Source organism: Bombina bombina, chromosome 2, assembly GCF_027579735.1.
Source record: "Bombina bombina isolate aBomBom1 chromosome 2, aBomBom1.pri, whole genome shotgun sequence".
In the NCBI taxonomy this organism is placed as follows: Eukaryota; Metazoa; Chordata; class Amphibia; order Anura; family Bombinatoridae; genus Bombina; species Bombina bombina.
In genome coordinates this window covers 1,040,243,846-1,040,270,603 of record NC_069500.1, presented here as the reverse complement: position 1 = coordinate 1,040,270,603, position 26,758 = coordinate 1,040,243,846, and the positions used below count along the sequence as shown (strand labels likewise).

The window sequence follows — 26,758 nt, the reverse complement described above, 5'->3', positions numbered from 1 at the left end:
TGCACAAAGGACTGAAAATCTGGTAAACAAGCTAATTTCCTGTGTAACCGAACAGCAATGATTTAAATCTGACCCTTAATAGAACGAGCAGACAAACCCTTGTCTAGGCCCTCCTGAAGAAACTGCAAAATCTGTGGAATTCTCACAATGCCAGGAGTAACCTCGATCAGAGTACCAAGACAAATAAACTTTCCATACCTTATGATAGATCTGTCTGGTAACAGGCTTACGAGCCTGAATCAGTTTCAATTGCAGACTCAGAAAAGCTCCTCTGAGAAAAAAAAAAAATCAAGAGTTCAATCTCCAAGCAGTTAGGCTGAGGGACTGCAGGTTTTGATAAAAAGAGCAGTCCTTGAGCCAGAAGATCCAGCCTCTGTGGCATACCATGTTCTGCAGAGTCACGCTGTCGCTATGAGAATCTCCTAAACATTGTCCTGTTTGAGAAGCTCTACCAATCAGGTAAGAACAATCAGCGTAAACAGAAACTAAAATTATAATGTCATGGAGCAGCTTAAGTGTTTATCAGTTCCGTCTGAGGATCCCTTGATCTCGTCCTGTACCTTGGAGGTTTGTGATTCAGATGGGAGGCCATAAGAGCTATCTCTGGACAACCCCAACGACTTATTAGTTGGTCGAAGATCTCCTGGTTGAGAGATCATTCTCCTGAGTGGAGAGCCTGATGGCTCAAATAATCTGCTTCACAGTTGTCCACTCCTGGGAATGTGCATTGATGCACCTCCGCCCAAGTCAGAATACGAGATACTTCCTGCTTTGCTAGGGAACTGCACATTCCCCCTTGATGATTGATGTACGCCACCGTTTTTATGTTGTCGGATTGAAAGCAGATAAATCGGAGTGAGCAAAGCAGGGACATGCCTGAAGCGCATTGTAAATTGCTCTTAGTTCCAAGATATTGATAGGCAATGCGGCTTCCTGAAGCAGCCAAACATCCTGAGCTCTCTGAAGACCCCATACCGCATCCCAACCAGACAGACTAGCATCCGTGGTAATTATCTCCTTTGTCGGATGGTGAAACCCCATAGCCATAGATACCAGGAGACATTCACAAAGAGAAATTGTCTGGTGGAAAGGTCTAGACATACTAACTGAAACAAATCAAAGTAATCTTCGTTCTAGCAGTTGTAGAGGTCGCAAGTGAAATCTTGCAAACCTCATGGCGTCTGACACTGCTACTATGAGGCCCACTACCTCCATGCACTGAGCTACAGAAGGGGAAAAAGAGAGACTGAAGCTTCCGGCACTCTGATTGAAGTTTGAGCTTGTGTTGGTCTGTAAGAACATACTTCATAGCCACTGAATCTATAACAACTCCCAGGAACGACATTCTCTTCCAAGGATTGAGAGATCTTTGGCTATGTTGACCTTCCAACCATGACTGCGAAGAAACCAGAGTAACTTCTCAGTGTGAGCATTTGCTTAAGGTGCTCCTCAAGCCCGAATCACGGAAAGAAGAGCCCCCAGAACTTTTGTAAAAATTTTGGGAGCAGTAACTAACCCAAAGGGCAAGCAGTGAACTGGTAGTGCCTGTTCAGAAAGGCAAAAAACAGGAACTGATAATGATCCTGATGTATTGGGATGTGAAGATATGCATCTTTAAGGTCTAAAACAGAAGAAAACTTGTCAACATCAGAATCCTGATGTTGTCTGGCAAAAAAGGGCCAGCAGGAGTGCTACCCTTGGAAGAATATCATGAAAAAAAATGTTATTAAGCTTGCGCTTACTTGCATGCTGCATTGCTGCAATCGTTTTTCTGCAGACTACAACTGGGATTTAAATTATGGAATAAATTCAATCACTCCACTCTGTGTAATATCAACAGGAGGAAGTCCCTTAGAAAGTGGGAAACAGAGACCCTGAGAATAAAGAAAAAACACAAGACAAGAGCTGCAAAGCTATGCAGGGGGTATGCCCTCAACATCTTGCTTAACATACATTGATTTACTGGGATAACAATATCTAAAGGATTACCCTCAGATGAAAAATCAGTAATGGCTGCAGACTCAGATTGCTCCATGACAATCAGAAAGTGGAGACACTAGACCCTCTTTAAAAATAAATGGAGAAAAATTAGGGAAAAGCAGCTCACTGCTGAGCACCCCCCACCTTTTACACACTAAGATTACGCAAAGTGATAACTTAAATTATGCTTACCTGATCATTTTCACAGCTGCAATCATTACTTTTGGGAATTCAGAACGTGGCCACCAGGAGGAGGCAAAGACACCCCAGCCAAAGGCTTAAATACCTCCACCACTTCCCTCATCCCCCAGTCATTCTGTCGAGGGAACAAGGAACAGTAGGAGAAATATCAAGGTGAAAAAGGTGCCAGAAGAAACAAAAGATACGGCTGTCCCCTTATGAACAACGCGGTCGGTGAGCTGTGGACTCTTCCCGTCAGAAGAAAAGAAAATTATCAGGTAAGCATAATTTTTTTTTTTTCTTAAAAGGGAAGAGTCCGCAGCTGCATTCATTACTTTTGGGAAAACAATACCCAAGCTATAGAGGACACTGAATGCAAAAAGGGGCGGGTATAAAAGGCGGCCCCTTCTTAGGGCACCACAGCCTAAAACCCAAACCTCCCGTAGAAAAAAAAACTGCTTCACTAGAAGCCAAAGGACAAAAAGGAAAAAGGCAGAGATAACGGCCAAACAATTAAAACCAACAAGGCCCTTGCTAGAGACCGCTCGGGTTATTAGACTCAACTGAGCAAAAAGCCTCTGAAGAGATGAAGTCCTGCAGGCATGCAGCCCGCAAAGTTAAACTCACCCCCGATCAAAAGAAAGGGGAAACATCCACATTCCCCCAGCGGGGAAGAAGGAGACTCAGCTAAATGAGTCTGAAAGGACCCTCAGAACTCAAAGGGACTAGGACCAAGAAAAGGAACTCCAAAAGAGTGAACCAGGATGAAAAGGGCACCTATGAAAAGAACCTGCCGATCCAGCAAAGCAAGTGAGGACTTGGAAAGCCCCCGTTACCTAAAACAAAGGCTTAAGAAATGTCCTGAGAACTTAAAAGGAGGAAAGAAAAATCCCTCCCTTATACAGGGTGCTCAGTCTCACCCAGAATAGAGCAACCGGAAGACAAACCATCCCTGGAAACCGCCAAAAAAACAGCTTTAGATATCTGAATATGCTCCTCCAAGCCATAGGCGTCCTGCTACAAACAAGGAATAACGACCATAGGTCGCCACCCTAGCTATGAAACCGCACAGGACCTTCATCAGAAGAACTCCGAAACAGTGCAGGACAGGACCTTCCCAAAAAGGGACAGGAAAGGAAGAAACCGAACCCAATAGAAAAGACTATCTGCCGAGGAGTGATCCACCGCAAAGCCTCTCATTTAAAGAAGGTGCACAATAACCGATATGCGGCTAAGATCAACAGATCAGACAGATCCCCGACTCTCGCACCGGTAACGGACCCAGCACCACAGTGACTGATAATGTCTGAAAGACTTACGCCTAGTTTACGAGTCTTGCATTAGCCTTAAAAAGCAGCGTTGAGGGGTCCCAATGCTGCTTTTTAACGCCTGCTGGTATTACGAGTCTGGCAGGTACAGGTGTACCGCTCACTTTTTTTCCGCGATTTTCGCATACCGCAAATCCCCTTACGTCAATTGTGTATCTTATCTTTTTAATGGGATTTTCCTAACGCCGGTATTACGATTGCTGGAAAAAGTGAGCGGTAGACCCTCTCCTGTCAAGACTCCTAGCGCATTTAAAAGTCAGTAGTTAAGAGTTTTATGGGCTAATGCCGTAACATAAAACTCTTAACTAAAGTACTACAAAGTACACTAACACCCATAAACTACCTATTAACCCCTAAACTGAGCACCCCCCACATCGCAAACAATTAATTAAAATTTTTAATCCCTAATCTGCCGACCGGACATCGCCGCCACTGTAATAAATACATTAACACCTAAACCGCCGCACTCCCGTCTCGCAAACACTAGGTACATTTTATTAACCCCTAATCTGCCGTCTCTAACATCGCGACACCTATCTACATTTATTAACCTCTAATCTGCCGCCCCCAACGTCGCCGCTACTATATTAAATTTATTAACCCCTAAACCTAAGTCTAACGCCCCCCAACTTAAATATAATTTAAATAAAACGAAATAAAATTACTACAATTAAATAAATGAATCCTATTTAAATAACTAAATACTTACCGATAAAATAAACCCTAAAATAGCTACAATATAACTAATAGTTACATTGTAGCTAGCTTAGGATTTATATTTATTTTACAGGCAACTTTGTATTTATTTTAACTAGGTCGAATAGTTATTAAATAGTTATTAACTATTTAATAGCTACCTAGTTAAAATAAAGATAATTTTACCTGTAAAATAAATCCTAACCTAAATTACAATTACACCTAACACTACACTATCCTTAAATGAATTACATAAACTATCTACAATTAACTACAAATAAATTAAATTAAATTAAGTACAAAAAAACCCCCACTAAATTACAGAAAATAAAAATTAAAATTTTTTAAGCTAATTACACCTAATCTAATCCCCCCTAATAAAATAAAAAAGCCCCCCAAAATAATACAATTCCCTACCCTATACTAAATTACAAATAGCCCTTAAAAGGGCCTTTTGCGGGGCATTGCCCCAAAGTAATCAGCTCTTTTACCTTTTTAAAAAAATACAATGCCCCCCAACATTAAAACCCACCACCCACACACCCAAACCTACTCTAAAACCCACCCAATCCCCCCTTAATAAAACCTAAGACTACCCCCTTGAAGATCACCCTACCTTGAGACGTCTTCACCCAGCCGGGCACAAGTGGACCTCCAGAGGGGCAGAAGTCTTCATCCTGATTGGAACAGCCAATAGAATGCAAGCTCAATCCTATTGGCTAATTGGATCAGCCAATAGGATTTTTCCTACCTTAATTCCGATTGGCTGATAGGATTCTATCAGCCAATCGGAATTGAAGGGACACCATCTTGGATGACGTCACTTAAAGGAACCTTTATTCTTCAGTCGCCGTCGGATGGAAGAGGATGCTCCGCGTCGGATGTCTTCAAGATGGACCCGCTCCGGATGGAAGAAGATAGAAGATCCCGCCTGGATGAAGACTTCTGCCGGTCTGGATGTCCTCTTCTGGCCGGATCGGATGAAGACTTCTGCCCCTCTGGAGGTCCACTTGTGCCCGGCTGGGTGAAGCAGTCTCAAGGTAGGGTGATCTTCAAGGGGGTAGTGTTAGGTTTTATTAAGGGGGGGATTGGGTGGGTTTTAGAGTAGGGTTGGGTGTGTGGGTGGTGGGTTTTAATGTTGGGGGGTACTTTTTTTTTCCAGGTAAAAGAGCTGATTACTTTGGGGCAATGCCCCGCAAAAGGCCCTTTTAAGGGCTATTTGTAATTTAGTATAGGGTAGGGAATTTTTTTATTTTGGGGGGCTTTTTTATTTTATTAGGGAGATTAGAATAGGTGTAATTAGTTTAAAAATGTGTAATTTCTTTTTTATTTTCTGTAATTTAGTGGTTTTTTTTAGTAATTTAGTTTATTTAATTTAATTGTAATTAATTGTAGTTAGTTTAGGTAATTAATTTAATGGTAGTGTAGTGTTAGGTGTAATTGTAACTTAGGTTAGGGTTTATTTTACAGGTAAATTTGAACTTATTTTAAACTAGGTAGTTATTAAATAGTTAATAACTATTTAATAACTATTCTACCTAGCTAAAATAAATACAAACTTGCCTGTAAAATAAAAATAAACCCTAAGATGGTTACAATGTAACTATTAGTTATATTGTAGCTAGCTTAGAGTTTATTTTACAGGTAAGTATTTAGTTTTAAATAGGAATAATTTAGTTAATTATAGTAAATTGATTTAGATTTATTTAAATTATATTTAAGTTAGGGGGGTGTTAGGGTTAGGCTTAGGTTTAGGGGTTAATAAATTTATTATAGTGGCGGTGACGGAGGCGGCGGCAGATTAGGGGTTAATAAATGTAATATAGTTGCGGCGACGTTAGAGGGGGGGCATATTAGGGGTTAATAAATAAAATGTAGGGTTCGGCGATGTTGGGGGCATCAGATTAGGGGTTCATAAGTATAATGTAGGTGGCGGCGGTGTCCGGAGCGGCAGATTAGGGGTTAATAATATAATGTTGGTGGCGACGATGTCGGGGTTGCATATTAGGGGTTAATAAGTGTAATATTAGGGGTGTTTAGACTCGGGGTTCATGTTAGGGTGTTAGGCGCAGACATAACTTTTATTTCCCCATAGGAAACAATGGGGCTGCGTTAGGAGATGAACGCTGCTTTTTTGCAGGTGTTACCGACAAAAACTCTAATCTAATCTAGCTGTTAAATCTAGCCTTTAGGGATTAAAAATTCCCCAAATCATCAAGATCTGCAGGAAAGAAAAAGGGAGGGATCCAGCCCCCCATAGAGCTTGGGTTCCATAACCTTATACACAGCCCACTTCCTGAAGATGCAAAGCACTCCCAAAAGGAGACCCTCTACTGGAACTACCAGAAAGGCATGACACAAAAAATCCATCCCTTCACACTGACATCCCGCCCTCAAGGCAAGGGGAACAACCCCACTAAACAGAGGTTTAAAAAGTACCTCCAAGCACCAGGCGGATACCAAGGAATGTCAAAATCACCCCCCAAAAGGAGGGAAAGCGAAGCAAGCAGACAATCACGGTGACTGCAGTTGGTTTCAAACTGCAAACCTTCCGCTCGATGGACAGTTAAGCTAACCATCAAGATACTACAGCGGGGCTCAAGCGTAAAGCTGTAGACGAGTTTAAAAGGACAGTACCAAAAGAAAAACCACCCTGCAAGAGAGAAAAAAATACGCCCGTAGGAACAGAAAACGTCCAGGAACCGGGAAACTGGGCCATCCCAATCAGTCCTATGGGATCTGGATACAGACCCCCAAAATTCCAGTCAAAGACAGGACAAATAAACCCGGGCACCCGAACACTCGGAGCCGGCTTAAAAATTTAACAACCCCTGAGAAACCACTAGGTTACTGCATCCGGAGTGGACTATGCACCACAGGCAATGCAATCACAGTCATATACAAGAAACCTTGAACACTAAACTTACTAGGTGTCCCATACACAGAGAGCTTAGGACACCCACAGCGGGATACAACTCCTCACATAAAGGATGAAAGGCATTGGTGAAGCCACATAGCCACTCTAGAAGGCCTTAAGGCCCTAGGGACAATTTCCACTAAGTCCAAAGACTAAGTAACAATGAGAAAACAGAAAACTCTGTTTAGGAATGCTAGCTGTCCCCAGAATCACAAGACGGGTGAGAAAACAGGATCTTTACCTGGGTTCAAACCCACAACCTCCTGCTTCAGGTGCAGTGGAGCTAACCACTATGCCACATCTCCCTTAGAAACTGGGTAGAGAAGCTAACAGAAGTCTCCAAGATCCTCAGGATCCACTTCCCTGACACCACTACAGCTCGAGGACTGAAGAAGGAACCTGTATCCTAGCCCCTGATGGGAGAAAGCCTGCAAAAATGCCTAAGCAGGGGTGACACGGGAAAAAAGGGAGACTATCTGTAAATCTCCCAAAAATATGGGAGCAGACGAGAACCGGAAGTAGATTAACCAAAAGGCTTTAACTTCCAGAAACAGATGACCCGCAGCCAACCCCAAGGAAGGGGATAAAAAAAGGGCCCATCAACCTCAACCCGAAGGAAGAGAAACCATCATCCAGGAAAACAGATTCCAAGAGGAGAACCTCAAAACAGCAGATGAGGAAAAACGCCCAGATTGATCCCTAGTAGGATCCGTTCACGAGGAACAGGGCAGTAAGGACTGAGTACAATCCCCTGATGCCCCACCCAAAGGCAGAACGAGAACCAGCCTGACGTTTGGGTCCATGTCTTAGCCCTGCATGGGCAGAGCCTCAAAAAAAATATGGGAGGTTTACTTCACAAAAACTCTTAGCAAAAGCAAAGCATTATTTGATCAGAAGAGAGACCAAGAAAAATAACTCCTCATCCCAGAGAGCAACTTAGCACCCAGCCCGGTCAGCCGGTACACTGACACCACGTGGATGATATAGACCGTAAGGAACAGAGATAGCGCCCTATCAGGACCAGCCTGCAACGTAGGGCACTCAAAACTGACCTAGGCCACAGAAAATTTGAGACCCCGAGAGGAATCGATAAAAGGATCTAGAAAACCAACAATGTACACTTTAAACATGTGACTTCCACGTAAGTGCCCATGCGACCACAAAATCGCTAGTATCCAATTCCAGAGAAGAAATATTTTCCAATGGAAAAATAATAACAGACATGAGCTTTTTAAAAAATAGATCAAATACATCCTAACCGGATCAAATAAAAATAGGGCAGCATCCGCAGGTGAACGCCCAAGAAGAGTGGGTACACCAACAGGACCAGCCAATCAGAAACCCCATTCTTCCAAAGCTCAGAACTGGAATAAGATACTCAAAAAGAAAGAAAATTGGAGACAACCAGGAGATTAACTTCATCCCCACACGTCTAACCCAGCTTACTGTCTGGAACAGAAGACCGTGGATCCATCAACCTATTAGTACTGGGATCCTCCAGCAAAACATGCTGTAGCAGGACACGTAGGTGCGCCAGTCTATAACGAAAAGCAAGACTTGCCTCTGCCGGGGCAACTGATGACCCGGACCCAGAGGGTTGGACCCCTGAAGCTTCAGAGGCAACCGCTTCCCCTGATGGCTGATCTGACCAAGACAATCCCACGTCTGACGAGCCCCGGTTAGCATTACACAGACAGTATCTCAGCAACACCTCCTCTGGAAGATGTAAATGCGCCAGGGCCATAGATATGGCCATGCAGAACTGTGTTGTAACCTCTGGAGGAAACAAGACGCCTTCCAGAGAAGGGGTAACAGCATTAGGGACACCTGCTTGCGTAGCCAAAGAAGGTTCTAGGGGACGTGCCGCACGGGACATAGGATACCCAGGGGCGGATGGTTTGGCAGACTCTAAATTCCCTTATCAGGAGAAGAGAGCACTCTAAAGCGGCATTCAGAACATAACTGATGGGCATGGATTACCCGGGCCATTTCATACTCTTCACAAGAAGTAGAATATGAGTCAGACACATCCGTCTACAAAAAAAATCAGAATCCTCCATAACTTGGTATATATAGATTATAGATAGAAAAATAAAAACTGGCACCTAACACCCCCAATGGCTGGGGCACTCACCACCTCCTGAGACCCAGACAGCTAGCGAAACAGACTCTCTGTTGCCACAATGTCAGGAATACAGAAATGGAGCACAGAAGCATGACCACGCCTTGTCACAAGGTGCACCGTGCAGGCCATACAAAAGCGCGCCAAGGCCTACAAGGGCTTTGCAGCCTGACAAGAAAAGGCTGTTATGTTCCGATCTAGCCACAAGCCCAAGTAACACTACATATTAGCAGACAGAATCACATAACAAACATGATTTAAGTCCCCCAAATAATGACTGAGGGATGAGGGAAGTGGGTGGGGGGAGGTATTTAAGCCTTTGGCTGGGGTGTCTTTGCCTCCTCCTGGTGGCCAGGTTCTGAATTCCCAAAAGTAATGAATGCAGCTGTTGACTCTTCCCGTTTAAGAAGAAAATTAGTAAAAAGTGTGCCCTTAGGAATAAAACGAACAAAGATTGGCTATACTATAGCTCAAAAAACGTTCCAAAAATGATGACAATAATATCAATCGAAATATATAACATATAACACCCCCCTTGTGCTCCGGTATAGGGTCTTAGCCCCTCCTGAAGTTTCTTTCACAATCCGGTCAAGAATGGTGTAAGAAGAGCTGCGCGCTCCAGATCCGGCTATGCAGAGAGGAAGGAAGAGGCAGGAAGTGTGCTAAAGATTCTCCTGTAGCGGGAAAATTGTTAACTCCTTCCTTGCCAAAGGAAAACAAGTGTGCTATGTCCCTGCTCTCCTCTGTGAAACTTCTGCTGTCTCAGCGCACCGGAAAGACAAGTATATGACCAGAGTGCTGAGAAACCAAAGCACAGGGCAATTTAAAGAGCCATAAGTCTCTTACACAAACAGAATAAAATAAAGCTCCCAACAGAAGCCAATAATACCCAACAGAACTTAGAAGCAAAACCAAGGGGCCCTAATACACTTAAGATCTTGAGAATGTCCTCTAATCAAAGTTGTCTGTCCTGTGCACAAACATTTACCCTGTGCACAAATTGTCACCTTCTTTAAAAAAAAAAAAAAAAAAAAACTGAAGTTGGTCCAGCTTCCAGAGATACAATGTTGGTGGCTGGGAATACATACTAAGACTCCATACATACAGCCAATGGGATGTAAAACCCCGGGTACTTACCCCTATTACATCACACTTCCCTGTGGTGCACCTCAAAGCAGCATTAATGCAGTCCTTTGCAAATAGGATATGTCCTGTGCTGTAACTGACAGTGAAGGAACTTATTTTACAATACTAGCAATACTCCCTTGAACCGAACCCTCTCTTCTAGGAACTGACCATTGAAGGTTTAAAAAAAATGAACATTTTTCATTATTCAGAACATTATCCTTGCCCTCGTTGTCACAAGAAAAGAACTACTGGGAGGAAAGGGGAAGTAGAAGGGATATTTAAAAGCTCTAGTGTATGGTTTCTTTGCCTCCTCCTTATGGCCAGGTGATGTAATGCCTAAGGTGTCATGGACTCTCACTACCATTAGAAAGAAAAGTATGTTGCAATGATTAATACTCACACTACATATTGTATTATTTTAAAACTATAAGTATATATTACAAATGCACTGGTATTACTACTAATTCCATTATAGCGTGTGTGTGTGCACACGCGCGCGCATATGTGTGTGTATGTATGTAAATTTGGTTTTGAACATTTTTAACGGTGACGACATACATACCAAAGAAAAAACCTAATTTATGCTTGCCAAATAAATTCCTTTCCTTCCGCATAGGGAGAGTCCACAGCTTCATTCTTACTGTTGGGAAATACAACACCCGGCCATCAGGAGGAGGCAAATACACCCCAGCCAAAGGCTTAAATATCCCTCCCACTTCCTCATTACCCCAGTCATTCTGCCGAGGGAACAAGGAAAAGTAGGAGAAACATAAGGGTATAAATGGTGCCAGAAGAATAAAATAAATAATAGGGGACCGCCCATAGACAAGAAAAAAACGGGCGGAGGCCATGGACTCTCCCTATCTGGAAGGAAAGGAATTTATCTGGTAAGCATAAATTATGATATCATATTGCAAAGCAGAGATTTCAGAAACTCTGCGTGCAGAAGCAATAGCCAATAAAAAGAGAACCTTCCAAGATAACAATTTAATGTCAACGGAGTGCAGAGGCTCAAACGGAACCTGTTGCAAAACCCGAAGAACAAGAATGAAGCTCAAGGAGGAGCCCCAGATCTAAACACAGGTCTGATCCTAATCAGAGCCTTAACAAAGGACTGCACCTCTGGAAGCTCAGCCAGTCTCTTGTGCAATAAAACCAACAGGGCCAAAATCTGTCCCCTCAAGGAACTAGCAGAAAGGCCCTTCTCCAGCACATCCTGGAGAAAAGATAAGAGCCTGACAACCTTAACTCTGTGCCAAGAAAAACCACGCTCTTCACACCAGAATAAGTAGGTCCTCCACACCTTGTGATAGATACGCCGGGTAACTGGTTTACGAGATTGAATAAGAGTATCAATGAAACTCTCAGAGAAACCGATGAAGCGTTCAATCTCCACGCAGTCAACCTCAGAGAATCTAGATTTTGATGAACAAATGGAGCATGTATCAGCAGGTCTCTGCGACAAGGTAACTTCCATGGAGGAGATGAGGACATCCCCACTAGATCCGTGTACCACGTCCTTTGCTGCCACAATGGAGCAATCAGGATTACTGATACCTGCTCCTGCTTAATGTGGGCCACTACTCTAGGAAGAAGTGGTAACGGAGGAAAAAGATATACGAGTTTGAACTGAGCAGGGCACTGCTAGTGCATCTATTAGAGCTGCATGGGGATCCCTCGATCCGTACCTGGGTAGCTTGGTATTGAGACGGGACACCATGAGATCTATCTCCGGCATCCCCCACTTGCTGTATATCTCTGCAAACACCTTGGGATGGAGAGACCATTCCCTGGATGGATGGAATGCCTGCTGAGAAAATCCGCCCCCAGATGTCCACACCCGGAAAGTGGATCGCTGACAGCAAACAGCTGTGGGCCTCCGCCCACTCCAGAATCTGAGATACTTCCTTCATCGCCAAGGAACTTCTCGTCCCCCCCTATGGTTGAAGTAAGCCACCGAGGTTATACTGTCTGATTGGAATCTGATAAACTGGGACATACCCAGAAGTGTCCAAGCCTTCAAGGCCTTGAAGATTGCCAGTAGTTGCAAAATATTGATTAGGAGGGAGGAGGACTCCTGAGTCTACAACCCCTGCGCCTTCCTGGCACCCCAAACAGCTCCCCATCAGGATAGGCTTGCGTCCGTAGTCACAATCTCCCAGGATGGTCTTAAGAAGCATGTCCCTCGGGACAGATGATCTGGACAGAGCCACCCAGAGAGCGATTCTCTTGACCGGCTGTCTAATACAATTTGTTGAGACAGATCTGAATGATCGCCGTTCCACTGCCTCAGCATGCACAAATGTAAAGGTCTGAGATGGAACCTGGCAAAAGGAATGATGTCCATGCAGGACACCATGAGACCAATCGCCTCCATACACTGAGCCACAGAGGGACTTAAGGAGGTCCGGAGGACAAGACATGCCAAAGTTAGCTTGAAACATCTCTGCTCTGTAAGAAATAGCCTCATGGATATGGAGTCTATTATAGCACCCAGAAATTCCACCCTGGTACTTGGGATAAGAGTACTATTTTCCAAGTTTATCTTCCATCCATGTGATCGAAGAAGACTGAGAAGGGACTCCGAGAATTCTTTCGCAAGAAGGATGGTGCTTGCACCAGAATATCGTCCAAGTATGCGTTTAGTGCAATACCCCAAGTTCTGGCAACGGCTAGAAGAGCCCCCAAAACCTTCATAAAGATTCTTGGAGCAGTAGCTAGGCCAAACGGAAGGGCAATGTACTGGAAGTGCTGGTCAAGGAAGGCAAACTTCAGGAACTGAAAGTGTTCCATGTGGATTGAAACATGAAGGTAAGTGTCCTTCATATCTATAGTGGTCATAAAGTGGCCTTCCTAAATTAAAGGAAGGATGAACCTTATTGTCTCCATCTTGAAGGAAGGGTCACTGAGAAATTTATTTAAGCACTTTAGGTCCAAAATTGGGTGGAAAGTTTCCTCCTTCTTTGGAACCACAAAAAGGTTTGAATAAAACCCCAATCCTCTTTCTTCGATAGGCACCAGGACCACAACTACTAAGGAGGATAGATCCCAAACGCACCATAGAAAGACATCCCTCTTTTCTGGTCTGGTAGACAGATTCAAGAGAAGAAATCTGCCCCTTGGCGGATGAAATTTGAAGCCTATCTTGTGTCCCTGAGATACCACCTTCAGGACCCACGGATCTTGTACGTCCTTGAACCAGATGTCTGAAAAAAAGTGACAGTCTGCTCCAATACGATGTGATCCCAGATTGGGGCCCACCCCTTCATGTTGATTTGTTTTCGGCAGGCTTCTTATTCTGCTTGGATTTATTCCAGGACTGAGCCGGCTTCCAAGTACTCTTGGGTTGCTCAGGCTTGGAGGAGGATTGCTGTTGTTGGGATTTGTCAGAATGAAAATGAGAAAATTGTCGTCCCTTAGACTTATTCTTCTTATCTTGCGGTAGGAAGGCACCATTAGAAATAATTGAGTCCAGGCCTGGACCAAATAAAATCTTTCCCTTGAAGGGAAGAGAAAGGAGTCTGGACTTAGAAGTCATATCCGCAGAAAAAGACTTCAACAAGAGCGCCCGGCGGGCTAGGACCGCAAAGCCAGAGGCCTTTGCATTTAGGCGAATAATTTGCATGCATCACAGATAAAAGAATTAGCAATTCTCAGAGTTTTAATTCTGTCTTAAATATTCTCGAGGGGAGACCCCACCTCAATGGAGTTCCGACAAAGTCGATAGCATGATCCCCACAGCAATGGAGCCCCACAAATTCAGTTGAGAGTCCGAGACCGGGAACAACTTTTTAAAAGTAGATGAGGGGGGAAAAGGAAGAACCCATTCTTTCCCATTCGTTCTTAATAATCTTCGCCATCTTAACCGGCACAGGAAAAGTCAAAGCAACTTTCCAGTCTTCGTTAACTCTGTCTAATTTAGGTATCATAGGATCTTCAGGCAGTGCGGCCTCTGGAACCTCTAACATAGACAGAACCTCCTTTAATAAAACATGCAAGTGCTCAATTTTAAATCTAAAGGATGGTTCTTTCTCAGTAGGAGGCTTAGAAGCTAAGGACTCCAATTCAGAAAGTTCACACTCTGAAGCTACAGAGGTTAACTCATCAACGGATAACTGGGACATAATAGCTAAATCCGATAAATATTTAGATGACTCTGGGTCAGGAGAGCTATGTTTAACCTTTCTCTTGCGTTTGTTAGAGCGAGGTAATGAACTGAGGGTCACAGACACTGCCGTTTGTAACTGCGCGGCAAAGTCCGCAAGAAAAAGCCCCCCTCCGGATGGAGGATTAGATGTGCTACAGGGAACTGCATGTGGAGTGGATAATGTAGCAAGGGTAGTAATCTCACGGGACGCAGAGTCTTGAGAGGTAGACGGCTCAGAGGGACTAAGAGCCTTAGCAGGCTTGTCTCCCTTCTTAGACTTTATCACAATGTTAAGGCATGTGGAACATAATTGAGTGGGCGGGAAAACCACGGCCTCCTCACTATATAAACAGGAATGATTTAGTACAAAGGAGTACCTTCTAACATGTCAGAGTCCTCCATAGCTCAGATTATACCCACAGGAGGACACAAATAAAAATGTTTTTTATTATAGAAAACTGCACCTTTATACTCCCAATGGCTGGGGCACTCACCACCTCCTAGACCCAGACAGTTAACAGAGGAAACGCTCTCCTCAGGTTTAAGTCTCAGCCGGAATGGAGGAAATGAACATAGACCACACCCGGTCACATGGAGTGCAAGGCAGTACTTCCCCTGTTATTACAGGTAGAGCAAGTAATAGGGGCTGTGCAACACTTTCAAAAATGAAAGTGAAACTTAAAAGTGAAACCGGTTTGTTTCAGCCAAAAACACACAGTCTATCAGCCCATGAAAAAAATCACACAAAGCAGCATGTAAATAATTAATACACTGATTAATTAACCCCAACTATTCAATAAACCCCCTTCAGAGGATATTAACCCTGGATCCTATCAAGGTATAAAGGAGCCACACTGTGACCCTGTTATAGCATTTTATGTGTAAAAATTTAAACAATCTTACCTCCAGGATCCATGCTGTGGAACAGAACACAGCCTCTCAAGTGTGACAGTCTTATAGCAGCACTCCTGACATGAACTTGAGTGAGAGAGAGCAGGCAGTGAAACTCCTCAACACTGATTGCTTAAGAGCTGTTAGCAGTAGTCTGGATGGTTTCACAGAAAAACTTTCCCTGCAACTCCAGACTCTAACTTTCATCAATACTCTTACTGAGAGGTTGACATGACTACTTAAAACTCCAGTCCTATCCCGAAGGGCAGATACCCTATTTCAGGACTCTCCGAATCTTCTGACACTTCCCTGCCACCTCCTAATGTGACGAAAGGCAAAGAATGACTGGGGTAATGAGGAAGTAGGAGGGATATTTAAGCCTTTCGCTGGGGTGTCTTTGCCTCCTCCTGGTGGTCAGGTGTTTTATTTCCAAACAGTAATGAATGAAGCCATGGACTCTCCCTATCTTAAGAAGGAAAATTAAAACATGTAAGTTATGTTTATTTATTTTTTTTAAAAATGCAATCTTATATAAAACTTACCAACACAAACATTTCACTAGCTTGAATTTGCCATTTTTGAATCCACTCGTAGCATGAAGAGATGTAGCAACAACTTATAAATGTTAGTAGATTTGTAGCAAACGTATGATATGCTAGCTACAATGCATTTGGAAATCCCATTAAAAGTATAGGCAGTCTCTGGCTACTCTACAAGAGCTCTTGCTACTTTGTTCTTGCTACCATTTATAGCAAGTTAAGGGTGATAGCTCATGATTTGCTATTTGTAGATAGTGCTGGTACAAAGCTTTTGCTACAGATAGCTAATGAGTATACAGCCCCCTATGCAATCATTTAAAGGATTTCCGCAGGTTATGTTGTGACAAGCAGATACCATACCTCAGAAGGTTTTCTGTCTTCATGTTGAGAACTTCTACCAAGTCGCAACTTTGAATGTTGGGACCAGGATGTAGAGAGACCTAAAAATAAAAAAGAAGACAAAATCACAACTATGTGCATGATAATCCTCATCAAATGTGTGTATCTTAATTTACCTATAACCTATGGATATATTTATCATACTTAATCAATGCTAAAATCAAAAGACCCAGCTTATTTTGTTCTCCAAGAAACCAATTGAAAATAATAATAATAATAGTGAGGACAGTGACGTGCCTCAAGTATTTAAGAAAATATCACTTTAAATTGCCAACATCACATTATTTAATAAGCTATGAGAGGTTCAGAATTAATCCAACTATGGGCTCAGTTCCAATCAAGCTCCTTTATTAAAGGGACACTGAACCCAAAAAAATTTCTTTCGAGATTCAGATAGAGCATGCAATTTTAAGCAACTTTCTTATTTACTCCTAGTATCAATTATTATTTGTTCTCTTGGTATCTTTATTTGAAAAAGCAAGAATGTAAGCTTAGGAGCAGGCCCATTTTTGGTTCAGCTCCTGGTTAGCACTTGCCGATTGGTGTCTAAATGTAGCCACCAATCAAGCAAGCGCTACCCAGGTGCTGAATCATGAAAGTTTAATTCTGAATAGATTATAATCTTAAAAGCCCTTTGCCTACCTTTTTTTTTTTCTTTTAAACACTTGAGAACTATCTTATATTAATTTTTTTTTAATAATTTGTATTAGTATTATGAGTGTAACTGTACTTTGTAATGTATTTTTGATGTGTTGTGCAACACTTTTTTGTTTCGCTATCCCAACGCACGTTAACTTCATTTGCGGTCAATTGATCACATTTACTTTGAACTTGTAATACGATCGTCAAACAGCTTGCCAACACCTGCGATAAATCCCTTTTTGCTTGCGCTTAAAGGGACAGTCTAGGCCAAAATAAACTTTCATGATTCAGATAGGGCATGTAATCTTAAACAATTTTCCAATTTACTTTTATTACCAATTTTGCTTTGTTCTCTTGGTATTCTTAGTTGAAAGCTTAAACTAGGAGGTTCATATGCTAATTTCTTAGACCTTGAAGGCCACCTCTTTTCAGAATGCATTTTTCACCACTAGAGGGTGTTAGTTCACGTATTTCATATAGTTAAAGGGACATTAAACCCAAATTTTTTCTTTCATGATTCAGTTGGAGAATACCATTTTAAACAACTTTCTAATTTACTTCAATTATCTAATTTGCTTCATTCTCTTGATATTTTTTCCTGAAAAGCATATCTAGATAGGCTCAGTAGCGTCTGATTGGTGGCTGCACATAAATGCCTCATGTGATTGGCTCACCCATGTGTATTGCTATTTCTTTAACAAAAGATATCTGAAGAATGAAGCAAATTAGATAATAGAAGTAAATAGGAATGTTGTTTAAAATTTTATTAAAGAAAATGTTTGGGTTTAATGTCCCTTTAACACTGTGCTCGTGCACATGAAATTATCTGGGAGCAGGCACTAATTGGCTAAACTGCAAGTCTGTCAAAAGAACTGAAATAAAGGGGCAGTTTGCAGAGGCTCAGATAAAAGATACTCACAGAGGTTAAAAGTATATTAATATAAGTGCGTTGGTTATGCAAAACTGGGGAATGGGTAATAAAGGGATTATCTATCTTTTAAAACAATAAAAATTCTGGTGTAGACTGTCCCTTTAACAGCTCGCCACTCGTAATCTGGCCTAAATAAGCCCTGGGAAGAGCACTGTAAAAAAACAAAATTTATGCTTACCTGATAAATTTCTTTCCGGACATGGAGAGTCCACGACGTCATTCCAATTACTAATGGGATATTCAACTCCTGGCCAGCAGGATGAGGCAAAGAGCACCCCAGCAGAGCTGTTAAGTGTTATTTCCCTTACCCATACTCACCAGTCATTCAGCCTATGGAAAATTGAAAAAGAAGAAACACAAGGGTAAAAAGGTGTCTGAGGTTTGTACAATAAAACCGTTGTCTTAATTTTAAATAAGGGCGTGTCGTGTACTCTCTCCATGCCCGGAAAGAAATTTATCAGGTAAGCATGAATTTTGTTTTCTTTCCTATGGCATGGAGAGTCCACGATTTCATTCCAATTACTAGTAGGAACCAATACCCAAGCTAGAGGACACAGAATGAAAGGGAGGGATAACAAGAAGTGGACCTAAACCGAAGGCACCACCGCTTAAAGAACTTTCCTCCCAAAGGAAGCCTCCGCAGAGGCAAAAGTATCAAATTTGTAGAATTTGGAAAAAGTATGCAATGACCGCCTTGCAAATTTGTTCCACAGAAGCTTCATTTTTGAAAGCCCAGGAAGACGAAACAGCCCTTGTGGAATGAGAAATAATTCTCTCAGGAGTCTGTTGTCCCGCTGTCTCATAAGCTAATCGGATAACACTTCTCAACCAGAGAGAAAGAGTAGTAGAAGTAGCCTTCTGTCCCTTACGTTAACCAGAGAAAACAACAAATAAAGCAGAGGATTGCCTAAAATATTTAGTTGCTTGAAGGTAACATTTTAGAGCACACACACAACATCCAGGTTATGCAACAGGCATTCCTTCTGAGAAGGATTAGGACAAAAAGGAGGCACAACGATTTGCTGATTGATATTGCGATCCAATATCACCTATGGGAGAAATCCCATTTAAGTACAAAGGACGGCCTTATCCGCATGAAAAAATAGGTAAGGGGAATCACACTGCTTAGCCGAGAGCTCAGAAACTCTGCTAGCAGACGAAATAGCAAGGAGAAACAAAACCTTCCAAGATAACAATTTAATATCAACTAAATGCATTGCCTCTAGTTATCAAGCTCCGTAAGGAGCTTGATGGCCTCTGTTTCTGGCGAGTCTTCAGACTCGCCAGAAACAGCAGTTATGAAGCAGCGGTCACAGAGACCGCTGCTCCATAATCTGTCTGCCTGCTCTGAGCAGGCGGACACACATCGCCGGAAATCAACCCGATCGAGTACGATCGGGTTAATTGACACGCCCCGCGAGTCTGCAGGGGGCGGCGTTGCACCAGCAGCTCTTGTGAGCTGCTGGTGCAATGCTGAATACGGCAAGCGTATTGCTCACCAAATTCAGCAATGTCTGTCGGACCTGATCCGCACTGTCGGATCAGGTCCGACAGATAATGATAACTAGAGGCCATTGGCTCAAACTGAACCTGCTGCAAAACTTTTAAAACCAGATTAAGGCTCCAAGGAGGAGCAACAGGTTTAAACACAGGCCTGATTCTGACCAAGGCCTGAACAAAGGACTGAACATCAGGCAGATCTGCCAGGCGTTTGTGCAAAAGAATAGACAGTGCAGAAATCTAACCCTTCAGAGTACTGACTGATAAACCCTTCTCCAGGCCTTCCTGAAGAAAAGACAAAATTTGAGGTACTCTTAACCTACTCCAAGAAAAACCCTTTGAATTACACCAATAAAAAGGTATTTACGCCATACCTTATGGTAGATCTTACGGGTTACGGGTTTACGCGCGTCAAGCATAGTATCAATTATCTTCTCTGAGAAGTCACGTCTAGCCAAAATCCACTGACAGACGTACAGAGACCTGTAGTGATTGGCAAGAAGATTTGATTTTCTGACCTCTGTCAAAAAAATCTTCATGGATAGAGAATCTATAATTGTTCCCAAGAAGCACGCCCTGTTGTCTGGCACTAGGGGACTCTTTTCCAGATTCACTTTCCATACTAGAGCTATCTTCTGCGAGAGATCTGAGTGATCTCCGTCCTGATTATAGAGGGAATGAATGACTGGGGATTATGGGTAAGGGAAGTGACACTTAACAGCTCTGCTGGGGTGCTCTTTGCCTCCTCCTGCTGGACAGGAGTTGAATATCCCACAAGTAATTGGAATGAAATCGTGGACTCTCCATGCCATAGGAAAGAAACATTACCAGTGCATTAAAATACGACAGAATGGAAGCTTTAAGTACTTTTTTACAACGTAAAAACAATAAATCCAGCCAAGTGAATAGCAAAATGTTAAGAAAATATTGTAGTTATAGTAGTGGCATCTTGTTTTTTCAGAAAGGAACTTTCCATTTTAAGGCAAATTTACTTGTGGTAGGGAATTTCTACCTTATGTGCCTGCTGGCTGCCGGAAAGTACTGCACAGCAACAATCATAATAAACAAGAACAAAACCTTTCTGCATGAGTAATTTCATACAACATTAAAACTGAAGACTATTTATAGATTTGAGTTTTATATCAATACTAGACATATGGCAGTAATAAAACTATGACCAGTCAGAACATATAAATAGTAAGTGGCTTAGTAAGCTTTCCCCTTGGCTTATGAACCTTTGATATTTTCCAGCCCAGAATGCAAATTTACTGTACAAATATTAGTTTTTACAAACGCCAGTAGAACAATACTGCACTCTATTGAAACCTGCATCACAGTGTAATAGGAAAACTACACGGATTAGCTCACATTAATAGAAACAATTACATAGCATTATTTTCTGCAGTGGAAAAAACTGCAAATGTGCAAAGTAGTATCCTTTATTCAGTGTAAAGAAATAAAATAAAATACAAGCATCATGCCAGAATTATATTCCCTCCAAAGAGGCACAGCAAATCTATTAAAACTGATTGTCCCTTTGTGAGTAAATAGGACATAGCTAAATTATAGCATATGCAGAATACTTGGAGAAAGCTGTTCAAATATATGCATGTGTTTTTGTTTTTTAACATTTGTGAAAACGAACTTATCAGAATTTACATGACAGCTGGACCTCAGTAATAGCCGTGACCCTAATTTTGAACACCTGCAGTAAACTGACGATTCGTGAGATAGTTCAGCAGGGAATGAAACCTAGAGATGGATGCCAAGGACAAAAGACATAATCACTACTATATCCCAATTAGCACTGAAAACTTGTAAGAGCTATGTAGTAGAGAAACATTCAAGCGTAATTACTAAAATTTAACATACAGAAAAAAAACAAAGAGAAGCCAAGAAGAACAGAATGTACTAGCATATCAGAAACAAAGCAAAATGAAAACGTTGATTGTTTTGCAAAATCAGTTAGTTTAATCCCTGCACATGTGTGACAGAAAGAGATCAAAACAAAAAGGATGGACTAGTAAGCATATCATGTGCACATTACATTTTACTATAACGATAGATAGATATTAATGAACGATGTATTTGGAAATGATAATGAATAATATTTTGGAGACCATAATGTAAAAACAAATGAGACACTAAACCCAAATTTTGTAGCCAGCAATCAACAAGCACTATCCAGGGTGCTGAACCAAAAATAGGCCGGCTTCTTAGCTTACATTCTTGCTTTTCAAATAAAGATAGCAAGAGAATTAAGAAAAATTGACAATAGGAGTAAATTAAAAAGTTGCTTAAAATTGCATGCTCTATTTGAATCATGAAAGAAAAAAAGTTGGGTTTAGTGTCCCTTTAATGGGATATTCATGTTTACATATGTATGAGAAATAAATCACCAGATTTGCATTATTTTGCAATCAAGGGACACAACCTTAGAGAAGCCTTTTGAGTGTTGTGTATCTTATCTTCTTTGCTGTGTCCAATGAGGGACACACATAAATGAGCTCCTGCACATATCAGGCTATCGCTTTACAGCATGTAGGAGTGTCAAGATCCTGCATTGCATGGTATGCCCTCCAGCTTTTCTGATTGAAATTACAGGGAAAACAAGCAAAATAAATAATAAAAGCGCATTGCAACTTTCCACTATGTGTGATTAATTATTAGGGAATTATGTGGAACAGACAACAGCATGTTTATTACATATTAATACACATAAATATGCAGACATTTGTTATCCTGTAACCAACGTGTGTCATCATTTGTTATAGATTTGTTATTATATATACTAAAACCAGCTAAAAAAAACAGGCTGTGCTGGAGGACTGATTGATACATACTTTAGATCTAATAGCAAAAGTGGGTTAGAGTACACTTCCAATAAATATTTTGGATAGCTAGATTATATAACTGCCAATCTCATCTCTATAATTTGATGCAAGAAATAACATTTTATTTTTATTTTTATTTTATTTTTTAAATCTCTTGGGGACCAAAAAAAATAAATCATCCTTTTCTACCCCTTCAGAGGGTGATCTGTGGCCTTTGCGAATAGAGCGCTTTTCTTCAACATGTGATAACTTTACATCTGTTAGTGGGCGTGCCTGGCAGTTCCGTCCGAAGTTGCAGCCTATCGCATCACAGCAGTAAAGGGGTGTGTCCCCGCCCACTCTCCATTGTGTCGGTTTCCCTATCCTGTACTGGACTGACGGTGAGCGCTTCTCACAGGACCTTTTGTGTGATTAAGAGAGCACTCTCACCTCCAAAAGCAAATGCCAGGGTGCCAGCAGGTAACTATAAAGACAAAGGAAGGCACTCTCTGGCCTTTTTAGTGAGTAACTTTAATGAATAAAATGTTATTCATTAAAGTTACTCACTAAAAAGACCAGAGAGTGCCTTCCTTTGTCATATACATACATATATATATATATATATATATATATATATATATATATATATATATATATATATATATATATATATATATAATAAAATAAATATCTCTATTCTGCAATTAGTAAAATTATTTGTTTGTGCTATCCAATCCAATGGATATCTAAGCAGTGCTGCACAATTATACATTTTTATGTTGGGTAAGGGCAAACCGCCTTTAACCACTGGGAGAATGAGCTTATCTAATCTGATCCTTGGTTTCTTTCCATGCTGCTACCCTACCCATAAGGGAAAGTGGCATATTAACCAAATTCCTTAATCTCTCTGCATTCTGATGGAGAGATAGAACAATATTTAAATTGTACCATTTAAATGGAGTTGCAGTAAGATAAATTCCTATGTATTTCATTACCCGAGTTTCTATGAATGGATAAGATTGCAATAACACTGTTTTTTTTAACCACATAATTTTAGATTTAGAATAATTAATTTTATAGCCTGATACCTTACCATATACTTCCAATAAAATGGATTTCCTTTATTTGTTTTTCTGGGGAGGATACACACATAAGTAGATCATCCCGAAAGAGCAAAATTTTAAAAGTCTCCTTGCCTATCTTTGAACCCACTAGGAGCTCTCTGAGGCCGATGGCCAACGGTTCTAATATCAAATCGAATAACATGGGGGAGAAGGGACAGCCCTGTCTAGTTCCTCTACTTACAGGAAACGGGGCTGAAAGAAAGTTATTAACCAAAATAGAGGCATTCGAGTCTACATTCGACACTAATCCCAGAAAATTCCCCTTCAGAATGAACCTCACCAAAGCTTCCCTCATAAAACTCCACTCCACTCTGTTGAAGGCCTTCTCTGCATTGAAGGCCTCCGGCAGAGTTGAGAGCTCTTCCCCCACCTTGGAGCCGCTATATTTACATATTACATGTAAAATCTTTCCAATATTCAGTTCTGGGGTTCTCCCTATCACAAAACCTGCTTGGTCCGTGTAGAGTAACTTTGGCAGAATTGTCTTAAGTCTATCTGCCAGAGTCTTTATAAGGATCTTGTAATCAAGATTTAAGAGAGATATAGGCCTATATGAAGACATCTGAATATTATTCTTCTCTTCTTTAGGCAACAGTATAATATGGGCTGCTTTAAAATGAAGAGACAGCTTTTTCTTATGGATGTAAAACTGATCATATAATTCCCTCAAAATGTCAGTAATCTCGTCCTTCAGAAGCCAGTAGAATTTGAAAGATAGACCATCTGGTCCTGGGGCTTTACCCTTACTCATGGCCTTCATTGTTTTTATTATATCCGATTCCGAAATAGGAGCATTCAATATTACCAGATATTCTTCTGCAATTTTGGGTAATTTTATAGTTTCCAAAAATCGCTGGATATCCTCCCTCTCAGGAAGTTAAGATGAATATAAATTTGAGAAATAATTTTGGAAAAGTGATGCAATCTCCTCTACATTATTAGTAATCCTCCCTCCTTCACTTATATGTCCTATAGGTTTTCTCTTCTTTGTTTTATTAAACAGATTTGCTAAGTATTTACCTCCTTTATACCAAATCTCTCAAAGTGTACCAAGCTCTTAAGTATTGACTTCCCTGCCATACTGAGAAAAAAATCCTCTCTCTTTTTTTAATTTTATAATAATTAAGTCTATTGGCCTCAGTTGGAGTGTTCCTTAGGCCTTGCATATTATGCCCCTCTTTTCTTAATTTAATTATATATGATGTAACATCCGCTTTCAAAGCTGCCTTAGCTGCCTCCCAATATATATATATATATACGTATTACCCCTATGGTCCTCATTGTTATAGTCATACTCATTCCACTTTGTTTTTAAGAATTCTGCAAATTTTAATGATTTCAACAAATAGTTAGGAAAATAAAAGGAATTGAAATTAGCCCTTTGTGGTTCACTTGGGGTTAGAGTAATAGGGGTATGGTCCGAATATATGAATTCAAGAATTTTAATATCTAAAACCCTATTCATTAGTGAATCTGAGATCAAAAAAAGATCTAATCTTGCCAAAGTATTATGGGTTTTAGATAAACCTGTATAATCCAAATTATTGGGATATAAAAGTCTCCAAGCGTCTATTAAATTCTAAGATACAGAAAATGTTGTAAATATCTTTTTTTTTTTCACACTTACAGTTTCTTTTCCACCCCTTTGTTGCCCTATTTCCCCCAATTTTCTTATTTTCTGAGAATGTCTCCATGATTCTATAGATCTTCTTCCAAAAACTCCACTCTAATTTATTAGGTCCATAAATGTTCCCAATAATGTATTCCTTACCTTCAATATCAATATGTATAAATACAAAGCAGCATCCTCTGTCAATTATTTTTTGTTTAAGGGCATATTTTATTTTTTTATTTAACAATATTGCTACCCCCCTTGCAGATTTGCTATACAATGAGCTAATGACCTCCCCAATCAACTTTGCCCTAATTTTTGAATGTTCTATTTCTGAAAGATGAGTTTCCTGGAGGCCTATGACATCCAACTTCCTCTTACTAAGATAGTTTACAATAGCTTTACGTTTGATTGGGGAGTTAATACCTCCCACATTCCATGACAGGAATTTAACCATTATTAAAGTAGACTAAGAATAGCATGTCTACCCTCCTCTGATATTGAACTACAGCTGTATAGAAATATATATATATATATATATATATATATATATATATATATATATATATATATATATATATATATATATATAAATCCCACATGTAACCGACACACAAAAAACAAACCTGTGACTATATAGCTGTAGAGCCTTCCAACCTAATCTTCATTTCCTCCAATTACTATAACTTCATGAGGGCTAACTTCCCTTGTGAAGGGAGGAGAGAGATACAACAACAACAAACACCCCATGATAAGTGGCAAAATCAAGTTACTCACTATAATTTATATTTAATACAGAATAATATAGTTTTATAGTGATCTTTTCCCCCAGGACCTATTCTTTTAATTTACTAAACCCCTTCTTCCCTTACATTCAATACCTGTAATACAATAAACAAAAGACATTTCAATTTGTGACCATATGATTGTAAACTAGATAAAAGTTCAATAACCTAGGCTATAACCCTTTATCTTGTGAAAAATAAGACATATTAATTCTAGGACCTTTAAGTGATAATCTCTATCCTCTACCATGTGCTTATATATCAATGGAAAATTCCTTCAGAGAAAGATCCTCTAAGATCTTACCATTTCTACAGGTGCTACTTTATGCTAGTTATAAGATCAGTAAAAATGAACATATCTCTTAATGTGCAATAGTTGATTAAGTAAATAATAATAAATAATTAGCTAAATCATTTACCCAAGGGTATAAACTGCTTACCACCCAAGAAAAAAAAAAAAAAAAGCAATCGCTAGACCATATCATATCTCTTAGTGCAAAAATAGTACAGTAATCCTTGCCTTTTACTCAAATGAAAAAACATTTAATAGGGACACTGAACCCAAATTTTTCTTTCGTGATTCAGGTAGAGCAACTTTCTAATTTACTCCCATTATCAAAATTTTCTTCATTCTCTTGGTATCTTTATTTGAAATGTAAGTTTAGATATCGGCCCATTTTTGGTGAACAACCTGGGTTGTCCTTGCTGATAGTTAAATTCATCCACCAATAAAAAAGTGCTGTCCAGATCAAATAAAGATAGCAAGAGAATGAAGAAAAATTGATAATAGGAGTAAATTAGAAAGTTGCTTAGAATTTCATGCTCTATCTGAACCACAAAAGAAAAAAACTGGGTTCAGTGTCCCTTTAAACAACCTGATCTCTTACGAGTCAACCTTTCATATAAGCTTATGTGTATCAAATCTTTAAAAAATGGCTTCTCTCTTAGTATACATTAGCAGGTTAGTTAATACCATCTAGTCAGTTAAAAAAAAAATTATACAACCTCATACATTATAAATCAA

At 40.5% G+C, this 26,758-nt stretch overlaps 1 protein-coding gene across 2 annotated transcripts in view; it reads right to left on the bottom strand.

Moving 5' to 3' along the window:
- Positions 1 to 26,758, bottom strand: part of JADE1 (jade family PHD finger 1) — a 343,209-nt gene that overhangs the window by 199,478 nt on the left and 116,973 nt on the right. For both annotated transcript variants that reach the window (XM_053703655.1, XM_053703656.1), the window contains one exon: positions 16,289 to 16,368. In XM_053703655.1, coding sequence (XP_053559630.1) covers positions 16,289 to 16,368 — 80 coding nt within the window. The remainder of the gene's footprint in view (positions 1 to 16,288; positions 16,369 to 26,758) is intronic.